This window comes from Cynocephalus volans, chromosome 8 (assembly GCF_027409185.1).
Source record: "Cynocephalus volans isolate mCynVol1 chromosome 8, mCynVol1.pri, whole genome shotgun sequence".
In the NCBI taxonomy this organism is placed as follows: Eukaryota; Metazoa; Chordata; class Mammalia; order Dermoptera; family Cynocephalidae; genus Cynocephalus; species Cynocephalus volans.
In genome coordinates, this window is record NC_084467.1 from 5,671,716 (window position 1) to 5,698,675 (window position 26,960).

The 26,960-nt window shown below is 55.3% G+C and overlaps 1 protein-coding gene across 1 annotated transcript in view; it reads left to right on the forward strand.

Moving 5' to 3' along the window:
* Window positions 1-26,960, forward strand: part of CAMTA1 (calmodulin binding transcription activator 1) — an 846,562-nt gene that overhangs the window by 571,119 nt on the left and 248,483 nt on the right. Inside the window, exon 6 of the mRNA XM_063103685.1 lies at window positions 24,214-24,285. Coding sequence (XP_062959755.1) covers window positions 24,214-24,285 — 72 coding nt within the window. The remainder of the gene's footprint in view (window positions 1-24,213; window positions 24,286-26,960) is intronic.

Here is a 26,960-nt window from a genome sequence, read left to right on the forward strand (position 1 = left end):
AAAGTGCAGACATAGCGCCAAGCAGAATCAGGGCCCAGGAGCGGCCTTGGCTCTGGAAGTTTCAGTCTTCTCTCAAGAGCCCCCACCTCTGGCTTTGGGGCACCCCCCAGGACTTCCCCAGAGCTGTCCTCATCCCTCGTGTTTGCATGGAGAAGTGCCAACTATTTTGTTCCTGCTCTCCCATTTCTTTCTGAAATTCATCTGCATCAGAGCGAGATCCCTTATGTTCAGCTCTCAACAAGGCTGTGATGATTAAGCACTTAAATTGATTAATCAAATTTCCTGTGATGAGAACTACTGTCATTCATTAATCTGAGCGGGATTATAAATAAGAGATGGCAGATACAGGAGACAAACGTGTTGACAGATCGATGCGACGGCCTGAATCACAAGCAGGCGCCTGCTTCCTGAGGGCTTTAGCTGTAGGCAGCCTGGGGACAGAGCTTCCCTAAAGACAAAATTAGACTGAGATTAAAGTATCCCCATTTTAATAAAGAAATATGCTAGATGAGCAGGCAGCACTGGAGGGAGGATGCAGGTTTGCATACCAATGGCCAGGCTGCGTTCACAGAGGTGGTGGCAGCAGCTCTAAGTGGGAAGAGAGTTGATGTCAGGATTGCATGCCAGTTGACAATATGGGTTTCGGGGTCAGATCAGCCCTGAGTTCACACCTGCCTTCTTGGTTTACTCGCTACATGGTGTGGCATAGCAAGGGTCTTGACTCTCAGAGCAGTCGTCTCCTCGCCGGTGACACGTGGGTGCTAATGATCCCTGCTTCACTGGGTTGTTGCTAAGATTGAATGGAGTGATGTCTCTGAGGCATTTTTAAAATCTATTCTACAAATACTTATTGAGCTCCTACTATACGCCAGTACTGTGCTGGTATTTAGAGACCAGCAAGGAGGAAGACAAGCGTGGTCCCTGCCCGCCTGGAGCTAGTGTTCTTGTGGAGAAAACAGACATTAAGACGAAAGGGCCACCACCCTAGCCCTCCCCAGGTGCCACATTTCCTGTTGACTTTCTGGACCCAGATGCACAGATGTGCTTTCTGTCCCTAGTCTTCCCACACTTCTTCCTGTCTATGGTTTCCCCACCGGGGACACTCTTCCAGACTTCTCAGTCTCACCAAGTCCAACAGAACTGCCACTCTCAGTTCCAGTGTGCCACTTCCCTGCCCAGGTCAAAGGCCCCGTGCTGCCCGTAGAGCATGTGGCCTCTGGTCGGCAGCCCGGTCACGCATGGGCTTCTTGCCTCCTTTGCCTGTGATGCTGTGCCTGATGCCTGTCACCCTACTTCCACGGGCTGTGGGCCCCTTGAGGCAGGGACCAGGTCTGTTTAGTCCCCACAGCAGGCTCAGCCCTAGCATAGGGCCTGGCATATGGCAAGCCTTGGCAGTACTTGTTGGGGTTATGGATGCTGAGTCAAGGTGTCTTGGAAGCACATGGGGATGGGGACGGGGATGGCCATGCCAGAGAGAGCAGGGAGGGGAGTTATCACCCAGGCCTGGGCATCCAAATAGCGCTCCCTGGAGACTGGCACCTGGACCACCTCCACACAGTGACATTTATTGAGCTTGGCACGTGGCCCTGCCAGGACACTGGGAACCCAGTCCTGCTTTCCAGCTGCATTGAGTGGGACAGGGGAGGTGGACATGTAAAGAGATGATTCCAGTGCACTGGGGTTAGTGTTGGGGCAGGGGAGGGAGCCCAGAGCAGGGAGTAGGGGGGCCTTTCTGGATGGGCCAAATGCCAGAGCTGGGTTTTGAACATGTGAGAGTTGGGAAAGAGGAGAGAACTGGGGTTCTAGGCAGGGTCCCTCGGGTCCCTGCACCCTCTTTTACGTTTATTTTTACCTCCTGACACCCTGTCCAGGGTCTCAAGACAGCCTCTACAGGGGGTCGGTTCCAGCTAAGCAGGCCAGAGGAGAAGCCCCAGCCTCCCACCTTGCCTCTGCCTGACACCAGGACCAGGAAACGCCCTTCTCGGTCTCCCTGGGCTCAGGCCTCATGATCAGTCAGTGAGCCGTCCCAGCCCAGCCTCCTTCGGGTGCAGAAGAGTAAGAGTTTGTGGCAGGTGGGGGGATGGGCTGGGAGCTGGAGGAAGCCCGCCGGTGCTCAGTGAGATTAAAGCTGTCACTCCTCTTTGAATCGGCCTCCTCCACTGCTTTGCTAAATATTTAAAGACCCCTTATTAAAAGAGTTACCATCTTAAAAATGTCAGTTCTTCATCTGACATGTCCTTGCTCGGGAGTGTGGCCTCAGGGCCGTGTCCGAGCACCCCAATCAAAGACAGCCTTTGCCCTGGGACCCAAGATCATCTCAAGTGGTTTTGGGGGACGTACTCTGTGCCTCACCCCGTGGGGTGCCCGGGCATCTGGCAGCTCAGCCTGTGCCTCTCCAGCCACGGTGGTTTCTGCAGTGTGATGTCAGCCCTAGCCCAGGCAGGTCTCGGGGGATGCAGGGAGGAGCGGTCGGGCTGCAGGGCAGTGCCACAATGTCCCCTGCCTGGCCAGGGCATCCCTCCTCCCGGGCCCTGGGCTGGGCTGGGGCAGAGGAGCCGAGGATGCTCTAAGCTTAGGGAGGGAAGTGGCAGGGGCATAGATCCTGGAGGTGCAGCGAGGTCTCAGCCCTGCCATGGCGGTGGGTGAGCCAAGGGTTGTGGGAGCACAGAGGAAGGAACGTTTCACTCTGCCTGGGGGACTTAGAGCCGGATTCAAGGAGAAGCCTATGTTAGGGCAGCACACTGAAGGGGGAATACAAGTTCACTGGGCGTAGAAATGGGGCTCTCCCCAGCACTCCAAAAGCAAAGACAGAGAGGAGCAAGGATTCATTCAACAAGCAGTTGAGCACCTACTGTATGCCAGAAACCATGCCTGGCCCCCAAGAATTCAGACATGCAGGTGACCCGATCCTATGCCTTGTAAAATTTGCAGCCTAGCAGGGAAGACAGACAAGAAAAGAGCCCATGACGCTCAATCAAATGTGCCGTAATAAAAGCATGTTCCCGCTGCCCCCAGAACACAGAGGAGGGAGTGGTCACTTCTGTGCATCGGGTGGGAGGGACGCCCCCAGGAAGATGTAACATCTGAGCAGGTTTTGAAGGCTTCCCTAAAGTCCCTGAAGTCACTAGGAATGCGGAGTAGCCTGGGGAGGGAAAGGCAGGGCCTCGTAGTGGAAGGTCCAGAGTGCTGGAAGAGAGCCAGAACCTTCCGGAACCTTCCAGAATGATCCAAGCAGAGATTGAGAGGTTGTGGAAGGTCCCACAGAGACAAGGGTGGTGGCGGTTGGTGAGGAAGGGGAAGCCCGTGGGAGGCATGGTTTAAGCTGCTCTGAAGTGATGGTCGGCTGAGCGACCCCACAGGTCACAGGGGCCACTGCAAGGCTGGTGTGGGCTGGCCCACAGGGTTCAGTGCCCAGCCAGAGCAAACTGCACAAGGTGACCCTGCCCCAGGGGAGGCTCAGCCTGGGGCTGGGGGGATTTGTCCTGTGTCCTCTCACAGGATGGAAGGGCTTAGTTGACCCCGGGACTGGAGGGCACAAGGCTGCCTGATGCTGGAGGAGCCAGCGAGAAGATGGGGACACTCGGGAAAGGGAAAGGACGTGGCTCAGCCTTCAGTCACACATTAGCAGAGTCTGGCACTTCTTTCAAGAAGGTCTGAGGTTACCTCCTAAGGGATGAAAATCTCAACTTGCTGCTGCTACAAAGGTCAGCGGGAAGGGACTGAGGCTGGGAGGTGTCACCTGATGTCAGCTTTGATTTGGTCAAACATTCAGAAGTCAGGATAGTGTCATGAATGGAGGTTCCAGAGCCTGGGAGTCCAAAGACCGGGTCTCCTCTGGGCGTGACCACAGATGCCTGGAGTGACCTTGGACAAGGCCTTACTTTCCTCATCTGGAAAGCGAAGGCACCGGGCTAGTGGGCAGACGGTTCCAACAGCGTCCTCAGCTCCAAAGCTTTCCAACTCGTCGCATCTTCCACCCGCCTGCTCACCTTGCTGTTGGCAAGAGTTAAGTTTTAATGAGAAAAGAATTTCTCTCCAGAATATTGAGTATAATTAAAACTCTGTGGTGGGGGGGGGAAAAAAACCAAAAAAACCTAGCAAACACTGAAAGTACTAGCAGAAGTGAAAATGTTAAAACACGACCCCCATTTTCCTCTCCCTATGACATGGATTATTAAGTCAGGTTTGAAAAAGACCCTATTAAATATTTAAATATTTCATTAAATATTCATCGTCTCAAAAATTGCTTCCTAACAGATCCTTAGGTAAATAGAACAATATTTGATCACAAAAGCTGCTCGGCCTGGCAGAGGTTCAGAAAAGGGGAGGATCTTTCTGGGGCTGGGGTCCCACGAGTTTGCTGAGGAGTGAATGAGCCTCAGAGAGGGGGAGTGACATGCGGAGGCCACGTGGCGCCACTGGGAGCTGACCCCTCCTTGGTCGGGCTCTTCTCTGGGGGGCAGCGCCTCTGCAGGCTTTGAGGAAGGTTGTCCTGCAGAAGGGGCTGCCTTCTGGCTTGTGCCATCCCCATGCAAGCCACCTGGACCAGTGGCTGGGCTGGATAACCCTCAGGGTCCCTTCCGGGGGCTGTGGGGGGGCGTTTCTCTGGGGTTCTATGAACCATGCACATGGCCCCGCCACTCCTTGTAAGGGCAGCTGGTCTACCAAAGTGGAGTATAAACAGCTTTCCATGCGCAGGCGTTTTCCTACCTCCCAGGTACCGTGCTAAGGTCTGCAGGGGGCTCTCAACTTTTGAGCTACTGACATTTGGGCCACATCATTCTTTGTGGTGGGGGCTTCCCCGTGCGCTGGGGGAGGTACAGGAGCATCCCCGGCTCCCACCCTCTAGATGTCAGGAGCATCCCCACCTGACCCCTCAAGTAGCCCCAGACATTGCCCAGTGTCCCCCAGGGGGCAAAACTGCCCCCGGTGGAGAACACTGTTCTATGTGAAAGGCACTCGGCAAACACTGGATGTGCCTGGACAGTCGGTGCTGGCCAGAGGAGGGGCGGAGGAGGAAAGGGGGAATCAAGGCAGGCCAGTGGCTCGGGGCCAGCCTTTGGCCTGAAGGGCTTTGAATGGATGTGGCTGGGGGCGAGCGAGGTCGGGGTATCGGGGGTGGCGCTGAGCATTGGGTAGGGGCAGCCACACCGTCAGCTCATGGTTCCCCCTTGGAATCTTCCCTGGAGACCTCAGGGCCCAGGGCCTCCACCCCTCCCACCCTCCACATTGGATTCTCCCACCTCAGCCCCCAAACTCACCTCCTCAGAGACCTTGCCATACCCCAACACCCCTCGAGGCCCAGATTAAGTGTCCATCTCTACCCAGGCTTCCTCGACCCCCCTAGCAGCCCCTCCCCAATCCTGCCTCCTCTGAGCTGTCATTCAATGCCCGTCCCACCCTCCTGGGGCAGTGGGATGGGTGCCAGGTGAAGGGGCAGAGGGCAGGGGCTCCTCACCTCCTGCTTCCTGGGAAGAAGGATGGAGCTGGCAGTCCCCATGGTCCCCCTGCTGGGTTTGAGGCGCTCCCATCATCCTCCCAGGCAGAGGGAGAAGTAGTCCCCTCTGCCTTTCACGGTGCAGACTTGGGTGCAGAACAGCTCAGCTACTCGCCTGAGGTCCCAACAATAATAAACGCAGGCTTACGCCCAGGTCAACCTGACTTCAGAGCCCATGCTCTGAAGCAAGTCTCAGCAAATACCCCACAGACTACCCGTATCACTGAGTCTGCAGGTGAGCAGATCCCCCCCACTCCACACTCCCTTCTGCCTTCTTCCTCCCCCTCATGCCAGCCCTGGGCATTTGCAGAGCAGAGAGGGAGTCTAGGTGCCTAAGCCCAGGACTCCCCCACCTCCTTCCTCCCCTTCCCTGGGCAGATTCTGGGGTGAGGAAGAGGCCACCAAGATTAATGGGCTCCCCTCGCTGGCAGCAGGCATGGACGTGGCGGGGGGGGGGGCTCTCCCCTGCAGAACTCTGATAAATGACACCTGCTGCAAGTGCAGCCATCTCAGGCTCCTGGCCCGATGGGAAGGCGTGAAATCTGATGCTCCAGTGGATCTGGAATGTGTTGAGCCTCCGTGTCCTAGAGGAAGGACCATCTGCTAGGAGAGCCCAGTCTCCAGGCAGATGCTTGGCTGAGGTCCCCTGCAGAAGCACTCTGCTCTGCGTCCAGGCTGGGCACTGAGGCAGGGACATGGGCAGCAGCCAGCCCTCTTGGGGATCGCAGACAGAGCCTGTCTTAGTCCATTTGGGTCTCTATAACGAAATAGATAGAATGGGTGGCTTATAAACAACAGAAATTTCTCACTGTTCTAGAAGCTGGAAGACCAAGATCAAGTCCTGGCAGATTTGGTGTGTGGTGAGGGCCCACTTCCTGGTCCATAGATGGCACCTTCTCACTGTGTCCTTACGTGGTGGAAGGGGAGAGGGTCTCCCTCAGGTCTCTTTTATAAGGGCACTAATCCCATTCATGAGGGCTCCACCCTCATGACCTAATCACCTCCCAAAGGCCCTACCTCCTAACACTGTCACCTTTGAGGTTAGTATTTCAACACATGAATTTGTCAGGGACACAGACATTCAGGTCATAGAAGGACCCCCTTGTGGGCACCAAGCTTTACTGCCCTGTGTGTTCTGCAGCCGCCATCTGTACGGATGAAAAATGGTTCCAAGATGCAGAAGCAAAGTGTTTCCCCAAATGAACAATAACCTGCAGTGTAGACTGATACCAATGTGGCCTGTCTGGGCACCATGGGTTGGGGGCCAGGGCAGTGGGCTGCAGGCACAGAGCAGCTGCGAGGAGCCACTGCTGCGTAGGAAAGATGGTGATTTGCATGTTTGTAAGGAAGACAGCAAAGAGGCTGACCCTGGGAGGGTGGCTGTGTCTGGATTTCTAGACAAGCCATAAGGCTGATGAAGTGTGGGGCTCCTGGCCCAGACCCCTGGTCGAGGAGGGGCTGGGGCTTCTTAACGGAAGCTGCACCCAACATGGTGTGAGTGGGGGCCAAGTGGCATTTTTGGACATGGGGTCCCTGACTCTCATCAGGGAGGGCACGAGCAGGAAGTGGTGCTGGGTTAGGTAGACTGGCTCCTGCAGGGGCAGAAAGAAATGCTGGCAGGGCAGGGGGAAAGCCAGAGCCCTCAGATCCCTTCATGTCCAAGGGCCTCAGTTTCCTCTCCTAGAAAAAAAGGGATAAGTAAATGCTCGACTCGTCACTCAATGTGTCCCCCATGAGAAGGCCTTTGACACCGCCCTTTGCGATGGGAGGTGGCCGGGGGGGAAGAGGGAATGGCAGGTCTGTGTTCGAGTTCTGGCCCCGCCATCCTCTTGCCCTTGAGGCCTGGTATCCTGCTTGGGGAGATGCAGCCAAGGGTGAAAGGCAGCCACCTGAGGGCCATAGGCACCAGCTGGAGGCCACCGTCCAGCAAGCCCTGGGTCTGAATTCCTGTTGCGAGTGGACACGTCCTGAGCTTCCCTGAGGCTTGGTGCCTGCATCCGTGAAGTGGGTGTGCCAGTGCCCTCCTTCAAGAGTTGTTGCGAGGACCAAGAGCAGGGACAGGTGCCGAGCAGTCACTTCCTTAGGCAATAGTGGCCCAGTGACAGGAAGAGCAGCCCAGCAAGAAACTCAGGTGGGCGTCCTCAGAACATCCAGAACACAGAAAGCGGGAGATTTCTGTCTGCGGTGGCCACAAGAGGAAAAGCAGGGCCCCAGCGCCTCTGCCGGCCTCTGGCAGGCGGGGCAGGGGAGGGCAGGAGCCCTGCTGCGTGACAGCCTCGTAAGCAGCCCAGATGCAGGGTTGGAGACAGGTGGGACTGAATTATCCACAGGTGCCAGGACCGCGAGCCCCCTTCTTCCCGCCCTGCCTGCGAGATTCAATACCGCCCTGTGCAGGTTAGCAGCATATTGGATTCTGACGAGTCATATTTTAATGCTGCCGACTAGTTGCAGGCGACAGAAAACCTGTTTCTTTCCCATTTTATACATCCAAGAAATTTGTACCACATGCAGCCTGCATGTCATTACACACTTTAAAATATTACATTCTCTCTTCCCAGAGTCCACAGACCCATCACAAGGCAGCTATGCTGCAGGACCAAGGGTGAGCGCCCCGGGTGGGGCCCAGGGAGAGCAGTTCAATGCAGGGGACCTGCATCTCACCATTAGCCCCCACCCCCGGGAGGCTCGTCCTCCTGGAGGCTGCAGGACCATCTGTTATTTCCCCCGGGAGGTCGGTGGAGGTGCTCGCTCGCTCCGGAGAAGCGGGTGTAATTACAGAGGCCCAAGCAGGGCGCTGCGGTAATGGACACGGAATCCGCTGCTCGACTTAAGTACACATTGCCCGAGCCCCAGAGCCCCACCCCCACTGTCTTAGGCTCCTGGTCCGAGGAGACCAAACCTCCTGCCTTGCCTCATTGAAGGGTCCAGCCAGTCGCCGTCCCTCCCTGTCCCTGGCTCCAGCTGAGAGCCATTTGCTTTATGTTCTCATCTGTAGATTGCTCCTCTCACTGGGGAGCTGCTCAGAACCTGCACGGAGGGGTTTGGGAAAGCGGATTTTCAGGGCTCCGATCATAGCCGGCATAGCAGCTGCGGCTGCCAGGACCACCGAGGGTGGCACAGCCCCACCCCCAGGCTCCGCCGGGAGTGGGAGCCTCCCTCCTGCGGGGGCCAGGTGGCTGCCCTCACCACGTCGGCACCTCCTGAGGAGGGTCTCGACTCTGTCTGGGGCTGGGGAGATGAGTCAGTTGGGCTCCATCCCTGCTCTCAGAATCTCAGTCTCTCCTGAGCCACCTTTCCTTATTCCATCCTTGGCCCAATGAGCTTTTCCAGAATGTTCGTTGTGTGCTCCATGCTGTGCCAGGCTGGGGAGATGGAAAGGACCGTGAGATCAAACCTCATTGAGGAGCTTTGACGTGGAGGGAGCACTCCAGTCCTTCCTTCAACCAACCTTCCCTGAGCTCATCTCTGTGGCAGGCTCCTTGCGAGGCCCGGGGCAGGGGGTGGGGGAGTGGGACGAGGGCTGAGTTGAAGTGGAGCCTCAGAGCAGCAGAGCTCCAGAGGGTCCGATCACCACCAGCCCATTCAGAAAGGCCCATTGGCTCCCCTTGGACTCTCCTGGTTTCCTCCAAGCCGGATCCCAACAACGCGCTATTATCCAGGAGCTCCTTTGTGCAGACATGGGGACCCCGGATAGACACAGGTGCAGACCTGCGTGGGTGGGGGGTCACCAGAGGGGAAATAAGTGGAAGGCCAAGCCCACACCCGTGAGGAGTGGACGGTCGCATTGGCAGGATGAGCCCTTCAGACACTGCATAGAGAGGGGAACCCGAGAGGCAGGCAGATCCAGCCTCAGTACTGAGACGTGAACCCAGGTGCGCTGGGCTAGGCAAGCGGGGAGGGCCACCCCCCTGCAGACGTGAGCCCCACAGGGCAGGACCTGCTTCATCTGGTTCCCCATTGAATCCTAGCACCTTGAACAGGGCCTGGCACATACATGCTCACCAAATTTATGCCAGCTCAACAGGTGGGCTCACAGGTGGGCCTGTTTCTCCTGTATCCTCTGGAGTTCTCCAGGCCCCTATCAGCTAAGGCAGCTTCTCCGGGGACGGGGTGGAGTGGGGTCCCCGTCCCTTGTCTGTGCCTGGGCTGCAGTTTCTTTTTGTTTTATTGAGGTTACATTTGCATTACTTAAAGTTAACCTTTTTAAATGAACAATTCTGTGGCAGTTAGTACACTCACGACATGGTGCGACCATCACCACTGTCTAGTTCCAGAACATTCTCATCACCCCAGTAGGAAACCCCATATTAGCCACTCCGCCTTCTCCCGTCCCCCTGCCCCTGGTAACCACCGATCTGCACTCCAACCCTGCGGACTGACATATTCTGAATATTTCCTGTGTTATTAGTCTGTTTTCTGTCACTTAGAATACCTGAAGCTGAGGAATGTATAAAGAAACGGAATTTATTTCCTACGGTTTGGGAGACTGGACGTCCACGGGCTAGGGGCACGTCTGGTGAGAGCCTTCTTCCTGGTGGGCGCTCTGTACAGAGTGTCACATGGCGAGGATGGCATGAGTGAGAGAGCTAACCCGCTCACTTGCTGTCCTTAGGAAGCCGTCAGAACCACTCCCCGATAACCCACTAAACGAATTTCTCCATGAATGGATTAATCCGCTCATGAGGGCACAGTCCACACGATCCAATCGCCTCTTAAAGGCCCCACCTTCCACCACCATATTGGAGGTTAAGTTCCAACATGAGCCTGGGGGGACATGGGAGCCATAGCATTTTGTCTGAAGGGAATCAGACAGTATGTCACCTTTAGTGCCTGCTTCTTTCAGTCACCGTAACCTTTTCAAGGTTCATCCATGTTGTAGCACGTGTAAGAACTCGATTCCTTTTTATGGATGAGTCCTACTCCACTGCAAGGATCTCCTGCATTTCCTTTATCCATTTATCAGTCGGCAGACGTGTGGGCTCTTTCCACCTTTTGTGAGGAGTGCCGTTGTGGGTACATGTGTCTGTGCACCTGTTTGAGTTCTGTTTTCAATTCCTTGGGGTATATACCTAGGAGTGGGACTGCTGAGTCGTATGGTAATTCTATGTTTAACTTTTTGAGGAATAGGCTAGTTTCTCTACACAATTCAAAAGAGATTTTGGAATAGCCTTCCAGGTGACTAGCCTTGCCAGCCTCCAAGGAAACAGATGGGAAATAAGACCCCATGCCTGTGCCTAGGAACTCATGGCCTGGTCTGAGACCATGGGAGGTGCCACAGGCTGCCGCTGGGCAGGTGGACTCCTAGGTGGAGCTCCCGCAGCATTTGGTGGCAGAATCCCCTTTCAGCAGGCCCTTGTCCTTGAAGCACAGATGAATAATCAAGGCTGTCTGCAGCCCATCCAGGTGCCCTGGACTGGGGAGGTTCACGGGAGGAAGCTGGCCCAGGCGGTCACGGCTCAGAGCTGACCATGGCCTTGGGCAGGTCCCCTCCTTCTCTGTGCCTCGCTCTCCTTATCTGCAGAGTCAGGTCGGGCCTGACAGCTCCCAGCTCTACATACAGAAGGAATATTTCTAGGCTCGATGTTGGGAACCCAGGCACTGAGGCACAGCCCTGCCCCCCTGCACCCAAGTCCTGGGGGAGGCAGCAGTTACTGTCCTTTCTGGGCTTGCTGAGGGAAGTCAAGGGTCAGGTTGGGCAGCTCAGAGGCTTCTGGAAGCAGCTGCATTGTGGGGAAGGGCTCCAAAAAGAGCAAGCGTCTGGGAAGGCCTGGGCATAGGGCACACCTGTTGAAGGGGCTGAAAGTTGGGGGGCTGAGCACTCTGCTGCTGAGAAATGAGGTGGAAGAGTAAACGGGGGACAGCCACAGGGGGTCACACTTCCCCTGGGCCGAGGGACACCAGCCTTGGCATGCACAGTGTGGGGTCGTGGGATAGGACTGGATTCTTGCCTTCACAGTTCCTCCTTGTGGAGTGAGGAAGAAAAATCCTCAGAGCACAGCCAGGGTCGAGGGCGTGAAGCCAGGCCAAGGTGAAGGGCTTGGGCAGGGGTCCTGGCACTGAAGGCAGAGCAAAGAGACTGCACTGGAAAAAAGGTCACTAGGAGGGGGTCTCATAGGCTTTGGAGATGGAATGATGGGGGGTTCAGGCCAGGTGTCTTTTCTGAGGTGTGTCCTGGGGGGCTCGGCTGGCCCCACACTGCCTCCCCCATCCCTAGGGACACTCCTGGTGGGGGACAGGTAGGTGGGGCATCGAGGAGGTGGGCCCAGGCATGTAGCCCTCCCTGCCCTCTGCAGAGTGGGAGGCAACAGAGAGGGGCTGGCTGTGGTGTGCTAAAAGGAAGGCTCCTGAGCTCATTCAGTGGGGAGAGGATTCCAGAGCTCTCATCCTAGAGGAGATTCCTGACCCTTTCCTCTTTCCCATTTGCATTTTGGCAGGGCTCTCTAGTCCTGGGCAGCTGCTGTTGATAGTAACACAGCCCTGGCTGCTGAGGATGCTGGAGAGAAAGGAGGGGCAGGGGGCAGCCTCTCCCTTGTGGCATGAACAGGAGTCTCTGCTGGGTGGCTGAGGAAATACCACTGTAATCGGTGTGGGGGGGGCTGACCCCATGCCCTGCATCTGGGGATACTGAGGAAGCTTGTGTTTACTGAAGAAAACACACTGTCATTCAATCCAACAAACCTGCAAGATTGGGGTCACCATCTATCCCCCTTCTACTAATGAGGACATTGAGATTCAGAGACCACGTTGCCTGCCCACAGTCATTAGTGCTATTAAGTTTGCAGGCAAATGTCAAACCCAGGTCTAGCTCAACACCATAGCCTTCCACCAGGCACCACAGGCCCTCCCTACCCACCAATGTCACCAGAGCCTTGAGGGCCAGATGCGCTCAGGCCCTTGGAGGCACCAGAGCAGGGCCTGGCCAAGAGAGGGCGTCCACAGATCCTGGAAGCATGTGTGTTTTTAGGGGAAGGGGCACTGCTGTGCAGACCCTCTCAGTACTTTCCCAAGACAGTGCCTGCGGCCCGTCCCTGCAGTCCCTCTTTTGCCAGAGCTGCACTTGGCCTGATTCTGTTTGTGTGAGTTTCCAACATCGGCTCCCAGATCGATCGCCCGATGCTGGGGGGTGCTCGCTTCCCGGGAGGGCTCTGCCCCACCGCCTTCTTTCTTTTGTAGAGATGTTTTTGTGAACTTGAGAAGAAATCGGGAAAAGGCCGATTCCCTCTGTCCAGCCCATTAATTCTGCATGCTCAGGCCCAAATTAACCTTGGCAAGCCTTCGAGAGGAGAGAGTAATTCTAACCTTAAAATTCTGCTGATTAAAGCTGGTTTCAGGAATTCGACTCCACTTAATGTCCTGGCAGGGAGCCCAGCCTCGCATTAACATAGCCACAGACTCAGGCCTGGCATCTCCCTCCACCTTCTGAATAAACAAAGCCCCATTGCCATCTTCAAGCAAGAATTCCTTCCCGGACTCCCCGGCTGCATGCAGCTGTGGTATTGAGTGTGCCCCGGGTCCCTGGATGGTGTCACGGTGCCTGGATGGGGTGGCGCTGGGCAGCCAGAGTGGAGCAATAATCACAGCTAGAAATTCTGGGCAGCTCCACCCAAGCGTGTGTCCACCTGCTGGAGAAGAGCGCAGGAGGGTTGGGCAGCACCTCACCCTCTGTGCCGTCTAGAATGGCCTTTGGGGGGCGTGGGGAGTGGGCTCCTGGCGTCTGTCTCTGCTTCCCCTCTTGGGAATCGGAGGGTGAGGGAGGACAGGGCAGGTTGCCCAGGTGTGATTGCTGGAAAGTCCCTGTACCGGAGGACGCAGCCCCGGCCTCCTCGTGGTGGCTCAATGCCCCACCATTGAACATCCCTTAGGCTGAAAGGTGCAAAGCCCCCTCTAAGACGTGTCAGTCTAAACAGGCTGGTGGCAAGGAGGACACCAGGCCAAGGACTACTCATGGGAGTCCATCATGCTCATTCGAGGGTCCTCAGCACTTAATGCGGGTGTGCCTGGTAACAGATGGAGGAAGGAGCTTCAAAACAGTGGAAGGATGGACAGAAGGGAGGCAGGGAGGCGGGGAGGCAGGAAGCCATCGTCAGTACAAACCACTCTCAAGATCTGTCCTAGACACTAGGCGGCGCTCCAAGAAATAAGTCTCAGTGACACACTTTGATGAGAAAAAGGAAATTTCACTTTATTAATTTACTATTTATACCCAGTACTTTTAGGAAATATTGGAGACAGAAACAGCCCTCACATATTGAACGAGGCTAAAAGAGCAAGAGCCTGCGGGTGGGAGATTGCTGAGTGAGCACAGACCCTCGCACGTGGGTGCCCTGAGGATGGTCCCTGCCGGTGACAGAGCAAGCAGTGCTGAGCTGCCTGGCACAGCCAGCGAGGAGAGACAGAGGGTTTCCCTCGGTGGGCCCGTCAGGGAGCAGGTGTCAGGACAGAGGTGACACGCGGAGGATGCGTGCGGGTCTCCAACACCCTTGGCTTGGCTGGGCAAGCACAGGCCAGTGGCCTGGGCTGCCTGGTTCCCCACAGCACTTTGGCGATGTGTTGGGGTGGCAGGAACCCACGTGGACCTGGCTGAGGGTCCCAAGAGGGTGGGAGAATGGGCAGGTGAGGGCAGCCAGGTATCTGGGTTGACCCCAAGCAGGGGGAGCCGGAGCGGATGGAGCAGGACCACAGAGAGTTAAAGGCGCTGTGCCCCCCGCCCACACTGGTCTCCGACGTGAGATTCACGATGGGGATAAACTCCCTCTCTAAATCTAAATTTACCTTATTATCAATTTTTAGCTATTATTCCATTTTATGCCCACTAATTTATTAATCTTGAAACCCCCCAAAAACAATAAAGCTGAAGCTCCAGGGATTTTATTTATATCTTTAAACATGATTTTTATGCCTTTTTATCTAAAAATTCATTTAATTTTTATTACCTTCCTCACTCATGTCGTCATTAGGCCAGCAGCCACTTTATTTAGCAGGGTTTCTCCCGCAGATACTCAGCATTTCCCTTGGGAAGAAGCCCAGGTGAGTGGGGGCAGACAGCAGGTGCCGGGCTGGGTCCGATTCTGTGCCCTGGGGCACGACCATCGCTCCCCTGGTCCCTTGCTGGAATGCTCGCTGTCCCCCTCCACTCTTAACCTCGGCTCAGCATCTCCCCGTTTGGCCCCCTTCCAGCTCCTGAAAGTGGCCTGGAATTTTCCTGTCTGCCTCTCAATTTCCTCTACCTTGGAGGACCCAAGCTCCACAGCCAGGCTGGGCCGCCTGGTCCCCTGGGTCCTTTCAGGGGGTACACCAGGCCTTCTGCCCCAGGGAGATGGGGCTGAACTCCTGGAGGCTTTGGAGGCAGAAGGATCAGAGTGCAGATTCCAGCTCCAACCTGCTCTGTGGCCTTGGCCAAGGAAGGTATTACATCTCCGAGCCTCAGTTTCCACGTCTGTAGAGAGGGATTCATACTGACCCTCCGATGGAGGATGGCTGAGAGCCCCTGCAGAGCCAGGCTTCCCCAGCCCCCTGGATCCCCTTCAGCATCAAGCACAGGGGGCACTTGGTTAACTTGCCAAAAGAACAATTTAACATAATGGAAGGGCAGGGCCACCCAGGACACCAGGCTGAGGGATAGCCACTCTCCCAGGGAGCCCTGGGGAATGGATCTTTGGGACCCTGCCCACTCCTACCCTGAGAAGCTCCCCAAAAAAGTGCAGAGCTCATGGGAGGCTCTGGTCCATGCGGGCAGCTGGGGCCCGAGCAGTGGCTGGCATCTGCCTATGTAATCTAAAGGTGTTGGGGTTTGGGGGGTCCAGGCCAGCCGCCTTTCCTTTTGGCCTCAGTCCCCTGGCATGGCAGGACCACGGACTGCTTTAGGAGACACCATTGCCGGTTGTCTTAGCAGGGAGGCAGGGCTACAGCCCTGGACAATGATGATCTAATGTTCCAAATCTCTGCTGTCACCCAACCCTGGAGGCTGAATCAGACTGCAATCCATTTAGCTCAAACTCATTTTAAAGCAATTCACTATTTAACAAGTTCTGAGGCCCAGTGCTTTTGCAAGCAGCATGCGAATTGAATCATTCGGTCTAATCTTAGATTAATACGAACCAAATCCTTTGACGAGGACAGTCCTAGGACCAGCCCCAGGACTTCACCCCTTTGTCTTTGACGAAGCAGACCCTGGAGAAGACCTGACTGCCAGCCAATGGCATGGATGTCTGAGAGAGGCTACAAGGCATGGCCTGCTGGAAAGGGAGGACCAAGGGCTTTGGGGTCAGACAAGGCTCGGTTTGAATCCTCCTTCAGCCTTTTCCTAGCCATGTGACCTTGGACGAATTGCTGAGCCTGTCTTGGTCTTGGCCTTCCCCACAGATGTGTCTGTGCAGGACAGTTGTGCAGCCAGAGCATGAGAGGCAGGAGAAACACCTCATCACCCTCTGCTGCCCCCATGTGAGGTCCTCCCTTGCCTCCCGGGGCTTTCAGGGAGTCCCAGGGCGCAGCCGGGCTGCTTGGACCTGCTTCTGAGCCTTGTTACAGCTGCCGCTGGTTTGGGGAGATCTGGAAGGAGCTGCAAGGTTTGCACTCCCACCCACTCTCTGAGAGAGCCTACTTCTTCCTGGGATGTCAGAGTTTGGGCAGGAAAGGAACCACATTTTACCCCATTCTGTGAGCCCCACAGCTGTGTCCTTGGTAGACAACAGCACAGCATGCTTGGATTCCTGCTTCTGCCGACAGGCCCCAGAGAACCACTTAGGTGCTTCCCACCCCACTGATAGTCCCAGGGCCGGGGCTCGCAGCCCAGGTAGGTCAGAGTACCTCCCCAGTGCTGTCACCCCAAATCTGAAAGAGGGAGACTTTCCTGCCTCTTGGGTCACGGCTGGAATGATGGGACTCTTGCTGCCTGCCAGATAAAGACAGCCTGGCTGCAGCAGGAGAGAAGAAAGCACAGGGAAGACACACAGAAATGAGACACAGAGACAGAGGAGGGAAAGGCAGGGAGAGCAGGTGGAGTCAGATTGAAGTTCTAGTCCTGAGCCTGCGCTTGGTCCTTCAGTTCAGAGAGACCTAGAGTCCTTCCTGGAAATCTGCTTCACCACACACAGTCTGGGCCAGCGGAAAAGGGCAGAGCCGTAAAAATCACAAGGCCGCTTCTTCCAACACAAGGCCGTCTACCAGCTGCTCATCACAGGTCCCCTGGCGGGGATTCTGCAGAACAGGCTGTGGAGTCATGGATTCGGCCCCCCAACTTCATCCTGCGCATGGGGATTCAGACGAGAAAGCTGGGAAGAGGCTTGACGTCCCTGCCTGCGCCAATCTTCTGCTTAAGATTCCTTTTTTGCCTATGTGGCCTGGACTTTTCCACCCGTTGTCCACCTGGCCAACTTCTATGCACCCTTTTGGATCAGCACAAATGACACTTGTTCATAGGTGACTTTGCTGACCTTCAGAATGAAGAAGGGACGCTTCCCTCCTCCGGGCCACATCGTGTCCCCTCTTGGGTACTTTGCACTGAGCATCAGGGCTGTTTGATTTGGTCGAGACTGGGGGATCCCAGAGGACAGGGGCTCAGGACAGACACAGAGCAGACAGCGGTAAAGGCGTGTCCACGCGAGATCTAGCTCCACGCCCTCCGTCTGCATCTGAGCCCTGGCCCAGCCCAGCCCCCTGCTGCTGCTCACCTGCCCCTGCCCCTCATCACTTCAGGGCAGGATTAAATCATTATCTTCTAGTGGTTTTTCCTTTCCTTTCTGTCATCTCTTTTTCTCCCATGCCTTTACACCCTGAACACATTTTAAAAACTATCCGTCTTTGTCACGTGCACATCAGATGTAAACCAAGCACTGACAAATCTATGTCCGCTCTGATTGCCATTGTGTAGAAGTCAGCTTCCTGGTGGGAGACAGGAGAGCCCAGTGGAGCCCCCGGCCACGGCCCCGGGGAGAGTAGAGGGCAGCACAGCAGCCTACGCCAGCTCTGGGCCCCCTGCCGGTGCTTGGCTGCTGAGAGCTGGTGCAGGACTGTTTGCAGAGGAGGTGGCAGAGGGACCCTCATAAAAGAGGATTATAGATGGGGATTTGCTGGTAAACACCCTTGTCTGAAGACACAGCAGGTATTATCCTGCATTAGAGAAGGTTTTAGAGAGGAGGAGGGAGGGGAGTTGGGAGCGAGCTTTCCGGTCATGGGCACGAAAGGCTCTGGGAAACACTCACTGGTTGATTCAGGCTGGCCAGGTCGAATAACCTGCTCCAATCTTCTACCATTCCAACTCCCAAAGTCCTCTTCCCCCGAAGCCCGGACTCCCCCAAATCTTGGCCCCTGAGGTCCTAAGCTCCAAGTGTCACAGCCAAACATCTCTGAACTGGACCCATCTCTTGTTCTCAAGAATAAGAGTGCCCAGCAGAACTTTCTGTGACGGTGGGATGTCCCATGCCATCCAGTAGGTCAGCTGCTGGCCACATGTGGCTGTCGAGCATTTGGAATGTGACTGGCATGACTCAGGAACTGAAGTTTTCATCTTCTTTAATTTCACCCCGAATTTGAACAGCTGCATGTGGCTAGTGGCTGCCATGGTAGAGCCACTCTGAAGACCTGCTAAGCCATGCCAGGGATGTGTTCTCCATCAATCTATGGGATGAGATGCTGGGATCACACTTTCCCAGAAAGGGAAGTCTACAGCAAGCCACTGGCGTTGGAGGTTCCCTGCCTCCTGTGGGAGGTAGACCCCAGAAAACAGAAAAGGTCTTCCCCAGAGAAGAAACCTTGGGGTGCCAAGGCTCTAGGAGCATTTTGCTCCTCCTGGGAAAAGGCCAAGCACACTTATTCCCAGGTCCAGAAAAGACACACCCCAAACTAAGCACAGTTGCAAAGATTTGTTCAGTACCTTTGTGTGTGTTTGTTGAACCTGTACTCTGATTTTCCACATGCCTGGGCCTCTGCTCTTTTTTCTTTGCCCTGCTTAGATGTTCAGGTCACGTGGAAATCAAGCTAAATTTATTGAGCACCTGCTACAGGAAAATCACTGCAAGGAATTTTTAAAAGGACTATGTAACTCACATTCTTCCCAATCTGATAGGTCAGGGGTTGGCAAGCGGTGGCCCACCACTTATTTTTGTACAGACCATGAACTAAGAATTGTTTTTACGTTGTCTTAATGGTTGGAAAAATCAGGAGAAGAATAATACTCATGACATGAAAATCATGTGAAATTCAAGTCCCAGTGTCCGTGACAAGTATTGTTTCACTGGGGCACAGCTACATACGTTCATGTACCTGTTGTCTGAGGCAGCTTGTGCCCTACAGAGTTGAGTGTGTACAGTAGAGCCCATCTGACTCACAAAGCCGGAAATATTTATCATCGGGCCCTTGATACAAAGTGTGCCACCCTGTAGTAGACAGGACAAGGCTGCCGCTGGTTTGGGGAGGGAAACGGCAAGGACGGAGCTCACGGGACGACTCCTGGTGGGGGCCAGGAGATGCCACCCAGGGGAGGGGACTTTGCAGAGGCCCAGGAAGGGAGGCCATCCTGGGGAGGGGACAAAGCCTGGAAGGAAAAGCCTGGAAATGGGAGACGGGGACTGCCTGGGGCCTGAGCCAGTGTCCCCTGGGAAAAGACATGGGGGACACAGCAGGAGGGCTAAGGTGGTGGCTCCTAATCAGTGTGAAGTGCATGTGCACAGGCGCATGGGGCTGTGCATGTGTGGGTCCCCTGTGTACGTGTGTACTCCAAGAAAGAGGAAGAGGAAGCAACCAGATATTTACAGGAAACCCGGGAGAACTTGGCCCTTCAGATGAAAGCGACCTTCACATTAGTTGCATTTGGGGAATTAAGGCCTGACAGCTTCCCTTTAGCATGGCAGTTGAGCAAGGAAGCATTTTTCCTTAAATACTCAAAATTGCTTTTTTGACACTTTGGGGCTTTGAAAAATAAATAAATAAATAAGAAAGGAAAGATGAAATTACAGGAGGAGCCAACAGCAAACAAGAGCTCCCTTCAGTTCAAAGCAGATGCTTCGCACAAAGACAGTGACTTCTGAAGAGAACGGCGGCTGCGAAACCTCCGCAGAGGGACTTCTCGGCAGCCTCTGCTGCGGGCGCTGGGGAGCCCGTGTGCCAGCGAGGGGCCCTCAGGGCTCGACTGAGGCCAGAGAAGGGAGCAGCTCGCTTTACTCGCTGGGACATTAGGATATGACGGGGGCCTTCCCTTTCCTGTCCAGCTCTCAGTGACGCAACTGAGTCCCTCTCTCTCTTTCTGTCTCTGTCTCTCTCTCTGTCTCCCTGTCTCTGTCTCTCTCTCATGCACATGCACACATTCTAGTTTTTTCCTTCCACCTGAAGCTTCTGCCCTGGGGCAGGCTGGCAGGGACCCTGACATGCCAATAAAGGCTGCCTGAGCAGAGCAGGAGGAGCCCCGAGGAGCCGGCAGGCTCCTGCCACGTGTGCCCCACCTCCCCCCGGAGGATGCCGACTCCCAGCCGGGACGTGGCTCTCCTTCCAACCACCTCAGAGCCCCAAATGAAAAGCTCAACCCAGGAAGCCCCCAGGGAACCCCAGAGCCTGATCAAAAAGCGCCAGGAGTTTGTACAACACAAATCACTACAGACAAACTTGATTGCTTTTTTGATTAGTGGGTAAAGGGAATGGATTTGATATGCTGCCTCGTGAAATATTGTGCAATTAATTCCCGATTGGCTTGGTAATGACATTGTCATACGGACTGGAAACCAGTGAAAAGTCTGCACAGCGAGGCCATGAGAACAGGGACTGCCAAGAGACCAGGGGCCAGGCAGGGCCATAGGGATGATTTGGGCTTGTGTGGTAAGTGGACGGGGAAGTTGGGGACCGGAGCACTTGGCGAGGCAGCTCGGTCACGCCACATGGGAGAAGGGCTGGCTGCTCCAAGGTTCGCCAGGTTCACACCCAGCCTGAAGGGGCTCGGCATTCCAGAACCAGCCTGGATGAGCCACCCTCCGAGGCTGCCTGGCCTCCCCGTAGGCTTTGGACCCCAGCCTTGTGCTGTGATGCCCCGGTGGCTATTTGCAGCCCAGACCAGCACAGTATCTCTGCAACTTTCCATTCCATGTATCTCCACTTGGATGTCTTACGAGCTCTTCAAAGTCACCGAGTAGGAACCTGAAATTTGCCACTTCCCCCAGCCTGCCGCGTCCCCCAGGGTTGCTGTCCCAGTGAGAAGGGCCACCATACACCCACCTGCCCAGCCAGAAAGCCGGGTGTCATCCTTACACCTGGAAAACGTGTCTGCTTCTCTCAACCCTCATACCCACGCCTCCTCCGCACTGGTCCCTGTGCCCCCAGCCTTCTTCTGCTACTGTCCCTTTATCGTGCTGCTGCCACAGTGAGCTTCCAAAATGCAAATGTGATCATGATATTCCTTTGCTCCCCACCATCCCAGGGTAAAGCCAACCTCCTTGATGTGGCCTTCTGTGATAAATCTCCTCTCGTGTGCTTTGCACTCCAATCCATCTAAACGTCTTTATGGCTCCTCAAGCCCCATCCACTCTGTCTCACCTCCTGGCCTTTACCATGTGCTTTTCCTGCCACTGGAGGTACTCTCTGCCCTGACTCTTTCCTTGGCCAAACCTGCTCATCCTTAAGCCTAGGCAGCCTCCTCTGACTCCTCTCCTCCCTGCTCGGTGACAACAGCTGATGTGGTTGCACATGCAGTGATCTGGAGACTGTCCCAAGTATCCTACTGCCTCATCGGCTCTCAGCCCTCACAGCCACCCTGAGACAGTATTAGGATCATTAGGATCATGCCCATTTTACAGTCTGGAAGGACAAGGACCCTCTGAGCTGGTGAGTGGCAGAACTGATGTTCTCTGCAGAACCACCTCTCTGTAAGCCCCTCAGTGGTGGCTGCAGCTCGTCGGGAGTGGATCACCATAAACCTCTGTCCCTACTGGGAAGCAAACTGGCTACTCTTGAAACTGAAGCTTAGCCCTTTAAGCACTAATGTACAGCCATTTTTCAGAGCTATTTTCTAGTATGCACTAGAAGTCCTTAGCTTGCAGGGTGCCACAAGCAAGAGTTAAACATTCACTCTCTCCGGGTCCTTTCCTGTACCAGGCTGTGGAGACCTGTGTCCTGGGCCTGCCAGGGTGGGAGAACTGTTGGCTAAATTCATTCAAAAAGCTTAAGGTCCCCTGCCCTCAGGAGCCCCCAGTCTGGGAAGACAGGTAAATGAGCCATGAGGGTCCCCCATATGCTGAACGAGGCAGCACGGGAGGGGTCCAGTGCCCGGTGCAGCTGTTTCCTGTCCCCCCACAGTTTGTGCTCATTCGCGTGGGGTCTGCCTCTAGGCAGGCTTCCCTTCCCTCCGCCTTCCTAAGATCATGCCTCTCCCCTGATGAGACCAGAGACATTGGATCACCACCACAGTGGTTAGAGTAATATCTAAAAATAGAGTAACTAGGCTCTGAGCGAGGCCTCGAGGGTTCCTCTGATTAAAATGCATGAGCCTCGGTGTAGAAACAGCAGTTCTTTTCAACCTCATTTTGCTTAGCGGATGGTTCCGGGCCATTCTGGGTAGGCCAGGCTGCCAGCGAGAGAGGTGCTGGGATGGTTCTGGGGAGAGTAGGCCCGGGCTTTCTTCTGCTTTTGTTCTTCCACAGAACGGACGGAGGAGGGGGTGTTTGGTAAATTCTCGCTGACTCCCAAGCGTGGGGTTAGAGGACGCTGACGAGCGATCCAGACAGACAGGCAGGGGACCGAGGGGGAAATGATGTTGAAATCAACCGTGTTCTTTTTCAAGTCCAAGAAAAAGCAGCAGACAGGTGAAGAGGGCAAGTCATTGCAAAGTCTAAAGAGAAATAAACAGTGGGAAAGAGCAGATGGATGCCTTTTATTTGAAAGGGAAGGGAGAAACTTCTGTCAACAATTTATGTCTCCCTCCATTTGGCTCACGGCATGAGTCCAAGTAATGAAACTGCCCATGAGAACATGCAAATTCCAAAGGAAGAGACGGGATGAAAGTGGCAGGTGGGTTGCTTGTTCATGGCAACCAAACGCTTACGGAAAACGTCCAAACTTGAGTCTCCTTTGGCAAGAAAGAGTGAGTTATCAAAAAACCAAAACACAAACTACCTCCCCTCCCCCCAAAAAACACAGTGTCTTGAAAACCAAGAAAGTCAGAAAAGAATATTGCCTTCTTAATAATAAATACATCTCGTGGGCAAGAATTGCAAGGGAATTGTTTAAATTAATTTCCGCCGTGTTTGTTTGGTTTGTACAGGGCTTCCATCCCAGCTGACAGCAACCCGTAAAAGTTCTAACATATTGGAAATCTGATTTTCTTCCAGCCAGACTCCCATAGTCCAAAATGATTTCTATTTCAGCTCTGCTAATCAGACAGGCAGGGCTCAAGTGAACTCCTAGTCAAACCAAATCACGCTTGGTCTTTTGGGGGGTGGAACTGAATCTGATGACAGTGTCAGATGAGGAGCTGCTGGCCATTTCTCTCTGGAGGGCCGGTGTCAGGGCACCAGGCACTCCAGTGAGATTAAAATGAGCCATGAGTGGTGGACGGAAGGCTTTTCCCGTGGGCGTCCTGGGTGGCTCTGCTGGCCCTTCCTTCTGATTCTGCTCCACCCCTCTGGCGCGTGTGCTGCGGGAAGCCTGGGGGACTCTGAAGCTGATGGAAAGGAAATCATTCCAGTTTAGAGTTGTAGGCTCCAAAAGAAAGGGCCTCGGCCCTGGCTTTGATGCGAGTTCCCATCACTGGGTACCCTTAGACTTTGCCCTCCAAACCGAAGATCTGCCTGAGGCCGGGCACCACCTCCTACTCAGACCTTCGACTTAGATTGCGAGGCCGATGAGACCTAGCAGTCCCCGCCTCAGCGCAAGCCCATCCCAGCGCCCAGTGTGTGCACAGGCACCCCCAGAAGCAGGGCCCTGTGGGCCTCCCCACAGACATGCCGGCCCTGACGCACCCACCCACCGCTCAGCCCCACCTGCCTGCATCTAGGTCACAGGCCCCTGAGAACTGTCCCTCTTTGCATGCCACTGTCCACCCCACACGCCATTCCTGAACTTGAACTCCCACCCTCCTTATCCTCCAACCTGGCTCTGGCTGTTTTCCAAAACCAAATCCATCTGTAAAAGATGCAGGTTTACATAAATATATGAATAAACAAACTGTCATTCAGAAAAAAAAAAAAAAAAAAAACAGGGATGTGCAGAAGTGGCCTCTCAGGCTCTGGGCACGAATCCTAGGAAGCACCACCCGCCAGCGCCGCGCGTGTTCGCCTGGGGCTGCCCAGTAGGGTCTGCTCCTGCCCGGCCAGGAAAGGTCTGGAGGGTGTGTGTTTAGTGTGTTTCCATCAGTCCTTCCCTGCACACCAGAGGGTCTTAACCTAGGCTGTAGGAATGAACTTCAGAGTAACTTCAAGCCCTGACACTATAGACAAAATGCCTAAGTATGTGCATGTCCCTGTCCTTGGCTGTCCTGATTCTCAGGTGCCTCTAAGGTCCCCAATGGGTAAGGCCCCAGATGTCCATCACGTTGGCCCACTGGCATGTCCCGACGGTGCTTCTTACTGTCCTGGAACCTCAGTCTTGGTGCTGGAGCCAGACGCAGAGGCGGCCTCGGTCTCCTGGGTCGCTCGCTGGCTGCGGCTGTGGCCCTTTCTTGCTCCTTCTCTGTTGCGCCGTCTTCCTTCCTTCCTTCCTTCCCTCTTTCCAACTGATTCTCGTTTTTCCTCTCTCCCTAGTGCTTGTACGGCTGCTATGTCCATTCCTCCATCATCCCCACCTTCCACCGGAGGTGCTACTGGCTCCTTCAGGTAGGTGGCTGGGACTGGATTCTTCTTCTGTCACTGGTGCTCGGGAAGGGTCTGCGGAGGGCGTGAGGGGGCGTGGGGCTCCCGCGTGCGGTGCGGCTTTGGGCTGAGAGCCCTGCTGAGCTTTCCTAGAGAGACTTCAGCTGCGTGGCGCTGAGGCCAGCTTGGTGGCTGGCCTGGTGTGGTCAGGTGCCAGGAAGGGGAGAGAGCCTGGTGGCGGGACAGCCCTCGTCCACCCATGAGCCACACTAGGTGCTTTGGGCTTCTGAGGTGCCTTGGTTTCCTTTTGATGAGGACAAGAAAGGAGACTGAGCAGCCTGCCCCTGACTGTGAAATGCCTGTTGGCTGAAAGCAGTAGATTTACTTTCTCTTGTGGGTTAATCACGAGGCACGTGTGGAAACAGGCTCTGGAGGCATGCCGGGTGCAGTCGATGGCTGGGGATGGCTGTTGGGAGAGGAAGAAAGTAGCTCCGTAATCGATTGTGATTTCTGCCGTGGAGGGGCTGGAGGACGTGGTGGCTTGGGAATGCCTGCCATTCCTGTGGAAGGATGGCCTGGCTCCCGGTCTCTGTCCATAGTGCTGTGCACAGTGCAGCTGAGCCAGGGGCAGGGCAGGGCAGAGGCCACCCCGCCTCTTGCCAATTGTGGGTTGTCTGCACAGCTGCCTTGCCCAGGAGACCAGGCTGCCTTGTGGGCGGGAAGGTCTGAGGTCTGGGCCTGTGCCTTTTCGTAAGCTTGTCCTCTGATTTGCAGCTGCTCCTTGTAGGACCCACCCCTCATGGGCTGGCACCCTCTCCCCAAGTTCCCCCCACTGTCTCTGCCCGGAAATTACTGCCTCAGGCCTTTCCCCCATGATCCCACTCTCTGCACCTGCTTCTGTTCAAGTGAGCAAGCCCCTGGGCCTCAGTGGTTTGGGGATCGCTCTAACCTGGGGAGTGTGGTTGGGAGGGGCCTGGCAGATGGGGAAGCAAACCCCCAACACCATGGCATGTATGCAGAGAGAAAAGAGCCGCATGTGCCATGGAACACAGAGAGATCTCTGGTACCCAGTAAGCTGGTTTGGACAGTGTCCACGGGGCCCAGAGCCACCTCCACAGGGAGGCCAAGGCTCAGCCTTATATACAAGGCCCTCAGCGCATCAGCTCCGCCCAGCCCCCAGCCTCTAAGCCCTTTCCCTTTTCCCTCAGTTTCCAGAAATAATTGTCTTTGGTTCAGCAAGTTCATTCGCAAGCGATGCCTGAGACCATCTGAGGATGTGCTGATCTGCAAAGGCGTCGCTTCTGACACCTTGCCCTGTGGTCAGTTTCCCTGCCTCCGCCTCCCTCCGAGGTGGACGTGGTAGCACCTGGTTTTCTAATTGCCCAGATCTGTGTCCTTGTGAAAGGGAGTTTAGTGTGGTCAGCGGATGATACGTCCAGAGTCTTGCTGATACGAATGGACCCAAAGGCATTTCCCCATTTGGCAGAAGGTTCTCTCTTCTCCGCAGTGCGGGAGTGGAGTGTAGGCTTCCACCTCGAGAGCAGAGTTCTGGTGGTGTTAAGGCATGTCCCTGTGTCCCCAGGGGCAGAGTCTGGCTTCTGAGAAGCACCATTTATTCTGAGCAGCCTCCAGCCCCGTGGGTCTGGTTTGGGCTCTTTTCCTTTTCGGTTTTCATGCCGCCCACCCCCTGTCCCTGGTCAGAACCCCTCTTCGGCACACTCTGTCCCCCCCAGCCCATTCCCCCCAGGGTAAGCAGCAGCCTGGAAGCTGGCTTCCTGCCAGAGCCTGCCCTGTGGGGTCACCTGTCCTCCAGGCCTGCTCTCCTGCACCCATGCCTCCACCTGCCTCCCCTCCTTCCACCACGCTCTCGTGCGGGGCTTTTTACTTCCACCAGATTTACTTTCTTGGAATCAGACTCCGACGGGCAGCCGTGAGTTCTGAGCTCATCATCTCCCAAACGGCGTTGCGCTCACTCCGGGCCCCTCTTAGGTTCGGTGGCTCCTGCCTGGTGCGAGGCAGAGGGTTCTGCCCCCCACCCCTGTGCGCCCATTTCCTGGCCTCCGTGTGCGGGACACATACCTGAGCTGACTCATGTGCGGCTGGGCTGTTACCTTCTGCCTGGCAGGGAAGCTGGAGTCTCCCCAAAGGCCAGTGCCCCAGGGTCGGGTTTCTTTGTGGCTGATCGGGGCCTCTGCTTTCTCTCACCATGCCTGGGGGAGCTGTCACACCTCTCCCTCTCCTTTGTCCTCAGCATCTCTCTTGTTTCTGGGTCCAGGTGACACAGACGGAATGTACACAGGTGTGGGGATCTCCTGCTCCCCCCAACCTGCTGGGCAATGGGAGGTTAAGGAGCTAAGGCCAGAGCAATTAGCATGATCATGTCCTGCTTGGAGCCAGAGCACCGATGCAGCAGCCGGCCCCGCTCAGGGCAATTTGTTCTGGTGCTAATTACAACACCAGGATAATGACGGCGTGGCCAGGTTTAATTTCTCTGATATTAAATAGGAAAGAAGCCATGAGACACTGGACCAGATGGAAATTGGCCCAAGTTTGTCTCTGACACCAATTACCAAGAAAAAGGACTGGGTGGGAGCAAAGGTGGCAGGCCAGTGCCCTCGGGCAGCACTGAGAAAGGCGGGCATCGGTGCCTCCTCTGAACCCCACGAGGTGCAGGAAGAGGGTGATGGCCGGCCACACCC